Source organism: Microcaecilia unicolor, chromosome 1, assembly GCF_901765095.1.
Source record: "Microcaecilia unicolor chromosome 1, aMicUni1.1, whole genome shotgun sequence".
Lineage (NCBI taxonomy): Eukaryota > Metazoa > Chordata > Amphibia > Gymnophiona > Siphonopidae > Microcaecilia > Microcaecilia unicolor.
The window spans coordinates 593212317-593226067 of NC_044031.1; the positions used below are offsets into that span (position 1 = coordinate 593212317).

The 13751-nt window shown below is 43.0% G+C and overlaps 1 protein-coding gene across 1 annotated transcript in view; it reads left to right on the forward strand.

The window, feature by feature from the left end:
• The window catches only part of TG (thyroglobulin), a 429523-nt gene that overhangs the window by 381721 nt on the left and 34051 nt on the right, over nt 1-13751 (forward strand). Inside the window, 2 exon segments of the mRNA XM_030189954.1 lie at nt 8819-8983; nt 10187-10354. Coding sequence (XP_030045814.1) covers nt 8819-8983; nt 10187-10354 — 333 coding nt within the window.

Sequence of the window (13751 nt, forward strand, 5' to 3'; positions counted from 1 at the left end):
TTTATAACATTTAGAACCCCTTGTTCCACAATCCTGCCACCTATGCAAAGAACAAATCAAGTATCAAGACATTAATATACAAAGGAGGTTATTTTTGAAAGTGTGTGTGGTATTTGCATGTGGAAATGCCCTGTGGGAGAAATTTTACAACTGGGCACCTCCATTTAGGTGGACTAAGGATGTATGGTGAAAACCTATTTGGTTACAGCTTCTGGGCACATGATACAATACTAGTGTAATCCGTGCCTGCAATAATACCAACATAGAACTGGCATAACTGCAGTCACATAAATGTGAAATGTGGCAGGGATGCACTTAAATTGGGGGTCCTTTTACTAAGGTGCACTGCAAAATGGCCTGCACTGGTGTAGACGTGTGTATTGGATATGCGCAGGTCCATTTTTCAGCGCACCTGCAAAAAAGGCCTTTTGGGGGGGGGGGGGGGGGGCTGAAAATAGACGTGTGGCAAAATAAAAATTGCTTTGCATTCATTTTGGGCCTGAGACTTTACTGCCACCCATTGACTAAGCAGTAAGGTCTCACGTGTTAACTGGACGGTAATCGTCAGCGCACGTACACTGCCAATTACTGCCCGGTTAGTGCCGCATGCCAGAAATTTTCCAGCACACGTACTGGATGCGTGTAAAGAATGAATTGCCACCTAGTAGCTGGGTGGTAATTCCAAAGTGGCATGCGTTGGGTGCGTGTAGGTGCCTACGCGGCTCAGTAAAGAGGCCCCTTAAAGCCTTCTGTAAGTTACATGCATAAGTGGGAGCCTTGCCTGTGTGTACACCCCCTTGCATTTGCGGGCTCTGCCACTTGGGTGCACTCTTACAGAATAGTGCATAGGCACCCTGCTAGTACTTTTGCCTGTAAATGTTCACTTACTCACACAAGGGGTACGTAAATGCATGCACCAAGTTATAGAATTGCCCTTTGTGTGTAGAGATAGCAGTTTTGGAAAAGCTGCTAAATTGCATGTGTAATACCCCATTATCCCCAGGATTCTATACATCGCTCCTTCAATTTCCGCACAGAAATAGAAGCATATTCCTTAACAATGCACATAACCTAACTGGTTGACAAGCTAATCAGCACTGATAATTGGATGTTAGCAAGCAATTATCAGCACTAATTGACATTAATTAGAATTTATGTGCACTACTTGCTAAGCGTATTCTGTAACATGGTGTGCGTAAATTCTAAGTCGCATAGTTGAAAAGTGGGCAAGGGATAGGAGGGTCGTGGGCATTTCTAAACTCTATACATGTTCTTATAGAATAAACCCGCTTGGCGCGCAGTTTAGATGTTGGGATTTACACCAGGTTTAGTTTGGCATAATTGGCCACAACTAAATTTAGTTGTGTGGACCAGTGTTCGGCATATTCTATAAACTGCATGGAAATTTTAGTCTATTCTATAAAGTACTCCTAAATTAAGGCATACTTTATAGAATACACTTATGCAAATTTCATTTCACCACCAATTTTTTAGGTGTAATATACAGAACCTAGTCCTCTATGGATATTACTAGAACAGCCGTGATAGATTTTTCCAGAGGCCCTGGGGGGGGGGGGGGGGGAGGGAGATCCCTGCCAGTGTGCTGGAGAGAGTTTGGGAGGACTGCCCGCTTAATAAATTTAGGGGTACTTTAGGGAAAATGCCTAGGTGTATTTTTTCCACGTGGATCTTTCAGGCACCATGTATAGAATCTAGCCCACGGTGTGCATGAGAATAAAATATATGCATGTATTTCTGATTTTGCACATTTAGGGGGAGATTCTATATATTGCTCCTAAAAAATTGGCATGAAAATAAGTGCCAACTAAGTATATTCTATAAGCGGTGCCTAGAATACACTTAGTTGATATCCCACCACCTAAAACTACGTGCATCCATTTACACCAATGAAAACTTGGCATAAACCCCAGCGCATACATTTAGGCGCACTGGGCCATATTCTGTAACTATCCTGCTTGTTGTCGAAGGAGAAGGCCGGCCATCTGCCGACACAAATCGGGAGATGGCCAGTCTTCTCCTAATGCCGGCTAAATCGGTATAATCGAAAGCCGATTTTGGCCGGCTTCAACTGCTTTCCATCGCAGGGCCGGCCAAAGTTCAAGGGGGCGTGTCGGCAGTGTACCGAAGGCAGGGTGGGGGCGTGGTTAACAGATGGCCAGCCTCGGCCAATAATGGAAAAAAGAAGGCCGGCCCTGACGAGCATTTGGCCAACTTTACTTGGTCCCTTTTTGTTCATGACCAAGCCTCGAAAAGGTGCCTGAACTGACCAGATGACCACTGGAGGGAATTGGGGATCACCTCCCCTTACTCCCCCAGTGGACACCAACCCCCTCCCACCCCCCAAAAAAATTAAAATACATTTTTTTGCCAGCTTCAAATGTCATACCCAGCTCCATGACAGCAGTATGCAGGTCCCTGGAGCAGTTTTTAGTGGGTGCATTGCACTTCAGGCAGACGAACCCAGGCCCATCCCCCCTACCTGTTACACTTGTGGTGGTAAATGGAAGCCCTCCAAACGCCCCCCAAAACCCACTGTACCCACATGTAGGTGCCCCCCTTCACCCCTTAGCGCTATGGTAGTGGTGTACACTTGTGGGGAGTGGGTTTTGGGAGGGATTTGGGGGGCTCAGCACCCAAGGTAAGGGAGCTATGCTCCTGGGAGCAACTTGTGATGTCCACTGCAGTGCCCCCTAGGGTGCCCAGTTGGTGTCCTGGCATGTGAGGGGGACCAGTGCACTACAAATGCTGGCTCCTCCCATGACCAAATGCCTTGGATTTGGCCAGGTTTGAGATGGTCGCCATTAGTTTCCATTATCGACGAAAACCAATGGTGGCCATCTCTAACGCCAGCGATCTGTAAGGATGGCCCAAATGTTGAGATTTGGCCGGCCCTGACTGTATTATCGAAACGAAAGATGGCCCACCATCTTGTTTTGATAATGCAGCCGGGTATGCCGCTTGATGGGGCCGTCGTTAGAGATGGCCGGTCCGTTCGATTATGCCCCTCCAAGTGTGTAAATTTCAGAACGCCCATGAAACGCCCATTACCCCACCCACAACCATGCCCCTTTTTGTCTGCGCATGTTAGAAGTTCGGTGCACTTCAATACAGAATACGCTTAGCGAGTTGTGCGTGTAAGTTCTAATTATTGCCAATTAGTGTTCATTATTGCTTAAGTGCTGTTATCAGCGCTCATTAGCATATTAAGCTTGTTAAGTTACGTGCGTTGTTATAGAATCTGCTTGGATTTTGGCGCGGATCTGTAGGCGCGCTTTATAGAATGTGGGAATTAGGGCTAGATTCAGTAAATTGCACTCAAAATTCAGCACAGATAAAAATCGGCACTGGATGGTATCTATAAAGAGTGTTCCGGGATTGGTGCACTTTATAGAATGCCATGTAGCACCGGGAACTGCACTTAACTTTGGGTGTGAGCATTTACACAAACTGAAACCAGGTATAAAGCCCAATGTACAAGTTAGGCATGGATTCGTGCTGTCCTGTAACATTATATGCATCTTAAGAGAATGCCCCTGACCCACCCATGTCCTTCCCAAGCTCCCATCAATTTGCTCCCTTTGCAGATCTGCGTGGAAGCACTAAGTTGCTATTCTTTAAATGGATGTGTGTCTTTTGCATGGATCTGCTGTTTTTGCCCCGTTTCAGTGCATTGTATCCATTAGTACACTTTTCCTTGCCAAATATTCAGCATGAAAGTAGCGCCTAATGTTTGGCGTCATATATAGAATTCCCCAGATCATCTGTGAAAGCCATATGTCACCATTTACACCTACTCTGATTGAGGGAACAAATTTGTTTCTTTCTCAGGTATTTAAATCCACCTCTAAACTCCAAAATTTAGAGTTCTCTTGATTGGCTCTTTAATCCGCTCCTCTTGGTTGTCCAGTTTATCATGCATTGCAAAAAAAAAGAAATTCTGGGTTTACATATGTAGGTACCGGCACTTATGTATTCAAAACCCTGAGCCATGCTGCTCTTTTTTGAACGTTTTCCTTTCTAAACTGGCTGTTCCTGCTTTACATGCTGCAAACTATGTGTGTATCCCCTGTCTCTATATATGTATTTTACAAAAGGCTCTGAGTTCATTGAACTTCTTTAAAGTACTCAGTAACTTGTGCAAATCCCATCTTGAAGTCTCTTTCCCTATTTATTTTATTTATTTCAGCACTTGATATACTGCAAGTGATCCCTGAGGTGACTATTGGGCTCATTTTCGAAAGAGAAGGTCGCCCAAATCGGCATAATCGAAAGCCAATTTTGGGCGCCCTCAACTGCTTTCCATCACGGGGACGACCAAAGTTCCCGGGGGTGTGTTGGAAGCATAGCGAAGGCGGGACTGGGACATGCTTAACACATGGTCGTCCTCGGCCGATAATGGAAAAAAGAAGGGCGTCCCTGACAAACACTTGGACGACTTTGCTTCGTCCTTTTTTTTATGACCAAGCCACAAAAATGTGCCCTAAATCACCAGATGACCACCGTAGGGAATCGGGGATGGCCTCTCCCTACTCCCCCAGTGGTCACTAACCCCCTCCCACCCTAAAAAAACTTTAAAAATATTTTTCCAGCCTCTATGCCAGCCTCAAATATCATACCCAGCTCCATGACAGCAGTATGCAGGTCCCTGGAGCAGTTTTAGTGGGTTCTGCAGTGCACTTCAGGCAGGTGGACCCAGGCCCATCACCCCCTACCTGTTAAACTTGTGGTGGTAAATGTGAGCCCTCCAAAACCCACCAGAAACCCACTGTACCCACATCTAGGTGCCCCCTTCATCCCTAAGGGCTATGGTAATGTACAGTTATAGGGAGTGGGTTTTGGGGGGCTCAGCACACAAGGTAAGGGAGCTATGCTCCTGGGAGCTTTTTCTGAAGTCCAATGCAGTGCCCCCTAGGGTGCCCAGTTGGTGTCCTGGCATGTGAGGGGGACCAGTGCACTACGAATGCTGGCTCCTCCCATGACCAAAGGGCTTGCATTTGGTCGTTTCTGAGATGGGCGTCCTCGGTTTCCATTATCGCCGAAAATCGGGATGACCATCTCTAAGGTGGAGATTTGGGCATCCACGACTGTATTATCGAAACGAAAGATGGCCGCCCATCTTGTTTCAATAATACGGGTTTCCCCGCCCCTTCGCCGGGACGTCCTGCCATTAGGCCACTACAATCTATGCATTGATGCTAAAGGTCAAACTATGTCAACAATGCAGCTTCGTTTGACACAGAATGAACAAAGAATTTAATCAATAAATGCAAGGGAAACCATCATTAGCATAACAATTTAATGTATAAATCACAAAGTTAATAAACAAATCACGAACATCACAAAAGAAACACACAAGAATTACAAACAAAACATTATAGCACAAATCCTCAGCTATGAAGGCGGGTACAGGTCTGTCCCGTGACAGTTCAGATTGCTCACAGGTCCTTGAAGATAGAGTTACAGAAGCAATGAAGTGGGGGACGTTATTTGCTCATGCTCTGAAACATAAGACTTGGACACTAAAGATTTATTTAATTATTTATTGGGATCTATTAACTGCCTTTATGAAGAGATTAACCCTAGGCAGCGTACAGCAGATATAGCATGATATAGGTTATAGTTTATTATTTATAATCCACCCATATCCAGGGCAGAGAACAATAATACATTAAAACACCAAAAACAAAAGAAAGCACTAAACAATAATATCACTAATAAAATTAGCTGGAATAATACATCAACCTAAAAATAAGAGAACACAGTTAACTCCGTCCCAATTTTGTTAACAGCATAACAATATTTAAATGACTAAATATAAACATAATCAATAAGTTAAAATTGGAGTCAGGTAAGATGAATCCTAATTATAGGAATACTGTGAAATATACACATTAAAATAGCACAATCCTATAACAGAAATATGATAAATGATACCAGGTTACAAATGACACATCATACAAGGCAGCATAGAGGAACATTTATATAACACAGATATGACACTTACAGAGTCAGCACAATGCAAATTAAACCCCTTAATAGGCAGCATATTAGAACATTCATATAACAGATGTTCTTCATATATAGATCTGAAAGATTTCTGGGGGCTGTTACTGCTGTATTTCCTGACATCTCTGAGGCCTCTCAAGAGAGGAAGTTATACCCTTAGGCTCTTCTTTTAGGTTAGTTTCCATGCTTGTGTGTTGTGAAATTTCAAGGCACCAAGTGTAGTTCCTATGAACCTCAGAAACACAAGAATTTTCTTGATCATAGGAGAGTGATTCAGTTCGGATGTGTCCTGATGTATGCTATAGAATGACCCCTCTGCTTCCTGTGCACTCTCTTTCCTCTCTTTTTGGTGACTCACAGTTTGTGATCTATTTTCTTTATGAGATTCCCCCTTCCCCTACCATTTTAAGGTCTCACCATCAGATGTAGTAGTTCCTTTTTTCTTTTTCTGTTACTTTGACTGTTGGTTTTTTGTTTGTTTGTTTGTTTGTTTTTGGAGGGAATGTATACTTCCGAAGAAGTTATGCAACATATTTTCTTGTAATTATTTCAAAATTCATATAAATAAAAAGTACAAAAAATAAAGAAAGAAAGAAAGAAAAAAATCCTCTGCTAAATCCTGAAACGAAAGCCTTATAAGTAAATAGCAATGGGTTTCTTTTCTGATCACTCCCTTTCAATTCATTTTATCTTATATTAAAAACAAATAGAAAGAAACCTACTTCCCAAGGCAGTTGTTATAGTTCAGAATGTGGCGTGTGTTTATGTATTTCAGTAAACAGCAGAGTTCTTCATGGTCTGCAGATGGGATAATTTGACTTCTGAAATGCTGAACAGTAGTTGAACCTCCCGTTTGCAGATACAGAGGTGGTGGGTGGCGGGGGCTGAGAATATTTTACTTTGGAGTGCCAATACTCCCAGCACGTCACACTATCATGCAGGGGATTAGTTCAGTTCCACATCTGTAATATCTATGTTGTACTTTCTTCCTTGCTCCAGATGGAAGCTAAACCCAGATTAAAGGGAGGGAGGATAGGAAGAAAAAAAAAGAGAGATTTAGTAACTATTACTTTTGCATTATTTTCAAACTCTTATTTGAGATCTTTATAGGATTATAGGCTCACATTTCTTTTTTAGTGCCACAGCATTGTAAGATGCACTGATATCATGCTAGTTTCCCATTAATAAGTGTGGAGGCAGGCAGGTGAGACCGCGGACTGCAGCAGTGGGGGGCGGCAGCAGCGGGGGTGGCAGCGGCGGGGGGAGCGATAGGGGACGGCAGCGGGGGGGGGGGGGGGGGGAGGCGGGGCTGCCTTGCCCCAGGCCGGGCCTTGTCTCTCGGCGGCCCTGAATGTTGCTCTCTTATTCATCTTCAGTGGAGTTTCCATTGAATAAATACATTTTTGTAACACCAGAAGTGAAGGTGTGGTAGGGGTGGGAAGTATTGCTGGGCTGCTGCGATAGCCTGATGGTACTTCTGTTATAGCGAGTAGTATGCCTACTCTGTGCTTACCGCCACTTAGTAAAAGGAGCCCTTGGATTTACGCATGCTGTGCTTGCATCTGCCCTAGTCATTATTCTACAACAATAGTGGCTAACTTTTCTAGTGTGCAACTGAAACGAGACATAGCCATGGAAGGGGCATGTGCAAGTCAGAGGGGCGTTCCAAGAAGTTAGGTGCAATGATATGGAATATTCCTGAAAATTATGTGGCAGCAGTTGCATCAGGTTGTAGCGGGTATAAATGCTGGCACCCAAAGTTGGGCGTGGAAATCAGCGCTAAGCGCTGTTCTATAAAAGGCGTTTGGTGCAAATTGCCATTTATAGAATACAAGTTTAGCGCAGATCTTTCCGGCCCTAACTTTTGGCGCTATATAAGTACAGATGTGTTCTAAAAAAGTATGCATCTACATCGCAGCTCCGCCCAAACAACACTGCCAGGATTTTCTTATCCAGAGCCCTTATCCACACCCTTGTTACTTCTTGCTTAGACTATTGCAATTTACTTCTCACTTGTCTTCCGCTCAGCCATCTCTCGCCTCTCCAGTCTGTCCAGAATTCTGCAGCACGACTTATTTTCTGCCAGAATCGTTATGTCCACACTAGCCCACTCCTCAAGTCACTTCACTGGCTCCCTGTCCGCTTCCGTATTCAGTTCAAACTCCTCTTGCTGACCTTTAAATGCATCCACTCTATGACCCCTCACTACCTGGCATCTCTCATTTCTCCCTACATTCCTCCCCGTGAACTCCGCTCTCTGAACAAATCTCTCTTATTGTCCCCCTTCTCCTCCACCGCTAACTCCAGACTTCGTTCCTTTTGTCTTGCAGTACCTTATGCCTGGCTTCCTGAGCCCATATGTCTAGCGCCATCTCTACCTGTTTTTAAATCTATGCCGAAAACCCACCTTTTCACTACTGCCTTTGGCTCCTAACCCTACTCATTTGCCCTCCTTCTCTCCTGTTCCTCTTTACCAGTAATTCCCTTGCCCGTAAATGTCTTGTCTGTCTGTTTTTACCTAGATTGTAAGCTCTTTGAGCAGGGACTGTCTCTGTGTGTCTCATGTTCAGCGCTGTGTACGCCTGGTAGCGCTATACAGATGTTATTAGTAGTATTAGTAGAGTATGATGTAAAAGGAGTTGTTATATTTCTGTGTATTTGCTTGTTACATGCATACCCCCCCCCCCCACACACACACACACACACACTCACACACACACAATTTACCTGCAGAAAATGCTTCATACAATGATCTGCCAGCACTAATGAATGCACAATATATTCATCCTAGGGCGGGTCCATCTTTTCTCCTGTTTCTGTGATGAGTGGGGAGAAAATGCTGAAACAAGCGGCACTTTTGGCTAAGGAAGTTGGCTGTGCATCATCAAGTGATGAAGAGATGGTATCCTGCCTTCGTGATCTTTCAGCAGATATTCTTAATGCAGCACAAACCAAGGTTTGCTATTAATAACACAGTAAATGCAGTTTAGAAAGGTCAAGATATCTCAAGTTCTGCTAGATTTGTCCTGAAGTGGATGTTCATGCACTGATTATGTTCAGCAGGGTTATCCATTTTATAATCATGAACATTTAAATTATGAATGGGTCAAAACAGGCACATAAACCTTCATGTGATGGCACAGACGTTCGTGTTGTGAAATTGCAACAAAAGCATATATGTGCCCGAAAATAAAAACGTTTATTTTAGCCATTCTAGATACATAGGGGTCCTTTTACTAAGGTGCATTGAAAAATGGCATGCATTAGTGTAGGCGCGTGTTTTGGACACACGCAGATCCATTTTTCAGCACGCCTGTAAAAAAGGCCTTTTTTTTGGCTGAAAATGGATGTGCGGAAAAATGAAAATTGGCGCGCGTCCATTTTGGGCCAGATACCTTCCGCAACCCATTCACTTAATGGTAAGGTTTCATATGTTAACCGGGTGGTAATCATCAGCGCACATACAATGCCGATTACCACCCAGTTAGCACCGTGCGCCAGAAAATAAAATATATTTTCAGGCGCGTGTGTAGTGGACGCGCGTAAAAAATGAAATTACCACCCGGGCCACGTGGTAGCTGGGCAGTAGTTCTGAACTGGCACACATTGGACACGCATAGGTGCCTACGCAGCTTAGTAAAAGGGCACCATAGACATCCAATTTTTCCAACACTGTCCCAGAGCCTGGTATCTTTTGCCTGTTTCCTTTTCGGGGATAGAGGGGAACAGCAACCACAGGGGAGTAAGGGAGTGACCTCCCCTAATCCTTCCAGTGGAGTACTGTTCAACTGGAACATTTTTCTGAAAACTAGGTGTCCTGGGTCTACATGTTGATATCCATCATCCATGGTAGAAGTATTTGTGCTGTTGAACAATATATTTCTACCCACAGACAATATTCAAAGCTATAATTTCAGGGGGTAGAATACTTTTTTTTTTTACAACATAAGGCCTTTGAATATTGCCCTTTGAATGACTATTATATAAAGGGTTCATTATTTGCTCTATTTATAGGGCAGTCCTAGTGTTCTGATGAGTTTGTTGATACCGCCCCCCCCCCCAAATGCAATAGTCTTGCACTCACAGCAGTGCTCTTTAAATAATGATAATGGTAAAAATACTATAGATATATATTATCTTTTCTTCTATCATTCTGAAGCTTTTGGCTATAAGTGGACCGTTTCAGTCCTGGGGTCCAGTGATTGATGGAGCTTACCTTCAAGAGTCTCCAGCTACAGTACTGAAGCGCTCTAGATTCCAGAAGGTGGATCTGCTCATCGGAAGTGCTGAACAAGATGGTCTCGTCAGTAGGGCCAAGGCAATTAAGGTGGGTATGATTGCAGTGTTTAGGACTATCAGCCTCCATGCAATTACTAGAAACATTGCAAGTAAAATAATCTGTGTTAATATTTGAATTATGCAATTAAAAACAAATGTTTCTTCTTTATGAATTCCGGTTTGAATTTAAGGCAAGAGAAATGTGTCAACATCAAGTGGATTGACATACACTATTCTCAGAAGTAATGCAGATGTTTTATTTTTTAAGGGGAGAGGGACTGGTTCACATTCCTCCACACTTGATCTTCCAGCCCAGTGACATTCTGCACTAGTTTTTCACTACTGTTGGTAAGAGAAGGGGAGGGAGTTGAAAATCAGGGGATTTCCCTGTTTAAGTACAGTGGATTTATGTGGGACAGTTCCTGAAAAATAAAAACAAATAATATAACCAGAATTTGCTTTGTTAATTTGGGGCATCCTACCATTTAATTGATCCAGTACCTGCCACATGGCATGCTTGCAATCAGTGCGCCATGAATGCATCAGTCAGTATAAATAGACACTTAACTTCTTGGTCTTACAGTGACTGTGTTTGTGTTGTGTCCTCTCAAAAAATGCCTAATAGAAATGTTAACACTCACTGACTCCTATATCTTGAGTAGAAACCTGCAAAGATTGTGTTCAGCTGCAGCCAATGAAGAGAATACAGGCAGGGTGCACTCGATCAATCCTTTCATCGTCATTTAACTGTTTTCAGAGCAAATATTTTTCTGCAGTTTGTACCAGTTGTTTCTGCTCATCTAAAGTCAACACTGTACTTTGGTTATTAAACAGAAAGCTTATATTTTGTTTCATGTACATTCGACTTTTTAACTCTTTATCTGCAACTTTGTTTAGCTGGAGCAGCCGTCTAATTGGGACAAAGTATTCTAGCTCCGATATGTCCCAATTTACCAGAATCTACTGTATTACATTCTGCATCTACAGGCCAGTCATTGCATGACGGTTCTTAGCCAGGAACCCAAGACCCTGTTTCCAGCTGGAGCCCAGTACTTAACGCAGGCCTAGCTGTTTTTATAGCAATACAGCAAATGGCAACCAAAAAAGATCAAACTGACCCATCTGCAATTCTTCCACTTTGAGTAGATAAGCACAATGGGCTTTGCTTAGACAAATGGAGGGGTGGGGGGATCGTTGCCAGATTTAGTATTCAATAATGGAGAGAGTCCTCCCGATATTCAAAAGCTGTGTAACCTGCCCAAAACGGCCTCTGACCAGTTACATAGTGTTTCAGCGCCTAACTATGATTATTCAGCATGAGATAACCAGAAGGGTTGCCACAAGGCAACCCAGAACTACCGCCAGCCCAACATGATTCCACCCCCAGTGCACCCCATTTCTGGTGCTGTAGAAAATCAGACCTGATTTTCTAGCACAGGGGTTACTCGTCAGTAATCAATCAGTGCTACAAGTTGCCCGGTTGCTGCAGGGTTAGCGTGGAAGCCCTTACCGCCACTGAAATGGCTGCACAACAAGTGCAAACGTACTGCATGGTCATTTCTTTTTTTTACCTTTTTACCTTCTACGGTAAAAGTGGCCCTGACGTGCAGAAAAAACAGTCACTGCCAGTAGCGCAGGGCCCTTTTTACTGCAGCTTAGTAAAAGAGCCCCTTAGCTGGTTAAGTTAGCACCGGCCCCCCCAAAAAACAACGGGCATTCAATGCCCTGCACGACCTCTTAAAGATTTTCAGAGAGGTCCTGGCGGGACCTCTTAAAGATTTATTTAATAGATCTTTAGAGACGGGAGAGGTACTGCGAGATTGGAGACGAGCGGATGTGGTCCCTCTTCACAAAAGTGGAGACAGGGAAGAAGTGGGACACTACAGACCGGTAAGTCTCATGTCGGTGGTAGGAAAAATAATGAAGTTGCTGCTGAAAGAAAGGATAGTTAACTTTCTAGAAGCCGACAGGTTACAGGACCCGAGGCAACATGGCTTTACCAAAGGAAAATCCTGCCAAACGAATCTTATTGACTGGGTGACCAAAGAACTGGATGAAGGACGTGCGCTAGATGTAGTCTACTTGGACTTCAGCAAAGCCTTTGATACGGTCCCCCACAGAAGACTGTGAATATACTGAAAGGGTTGAACTTAGGACTGAAAGTGGTGAACTGGATAAGAAACTGGTTGACCGGCAGGTGGCAGAGGGTGGTGGTAAATGGAATCCGCTCGGAGAAAAGGAAGGTGAGCAGTGGAGTTCCTCGGGGGGTCAGTGCTGGGGCCTATTCTGTTTAATATATTTGTGGGAGATATTGCTGGAAGGTGTGCTTTTCTCGTAGGGGTTTAGCACTTTCGAATCGTGTTTTACCATATATTAGTCTGGCTGCTGTATTTTGGGCGGTCTGGATTTTTTTTGTGAGTTGTACTTTGCATCCCGCATAGATTCCGTTGCAGTAATCTGCTTCAGAATTGTTCACTTTTGGAGGCCATATCTTGCTGAGGACGAAAAAAGGTTTGGTGTTGTTCAGAGGAAAATGACCAAAGTGGTATGGTGTCTGAGCTGGAAGACATATGAGAAAAGACTTGAAGACTTGAATATGTATATCCTGGAGGACAGGAGGGACAGGGGAAAATAACCTTCTCCAAAATGGGGAGGGTAAAGAACTAGAAGATATGAAATGAAGTTCCAAGGAGAAAAAATTAAAATCAGGAAATACTTTTTTTTTTTTTAATTGCTTTACTTACATTACACAAGTAATAACTTGTTACATGCAACGCAGGGAAATAATACAATTTCAATATGTCTTCACATAAAGAAAAAGGAAAACAAAATTTTTTGACTTCATTTTTGTTTTGTATTTAACTCTCCCTTAGAACACAAACTTGGGGAGTGACCAAAACATTTAAGGAAATCAAAGTGGAATACAATAAACAAGGAAAGGCCCAGCCCGCCCTATGTTAAATCATACAGCCTATTTAACAGTTGTTAAGTCCCCTGATACCCTCTTCAGGTCTATGAAAGCCCTAAGCTGATCTGGTACAAAAAAAACGTAATTAATTCCCAAATATTTAACTATGCATTTGCAAGGGTAAGCTAAAAAGAAAGTAACCCCCAACAATTTTATTTCATCTCTCATATCTAAGAAACTTTTCCGTTTGTCTTGAGTAGTTCTGGTGACATCTAGGAATATCCTTAATTTTTGAGCACAAAATTTTTGGTTAACATTCTTAAAGTATAACTTCAAAAAAAAAGTCTTGTTCAAATACGAATGATACCAATAATGTGGCCCTTTTTGTTACTTCTGATAATGAGTCCTCCAAAACCAAGGAAATATTTCTTAAATCATCCAATTTCTCCTCTTCCTGGACCTGTTCCATTTCTTTATAAGAACCTACTTGTCTCTTCTTTTCCGGAAGAAAGAATATCTTATTTATAGGAGGAATATT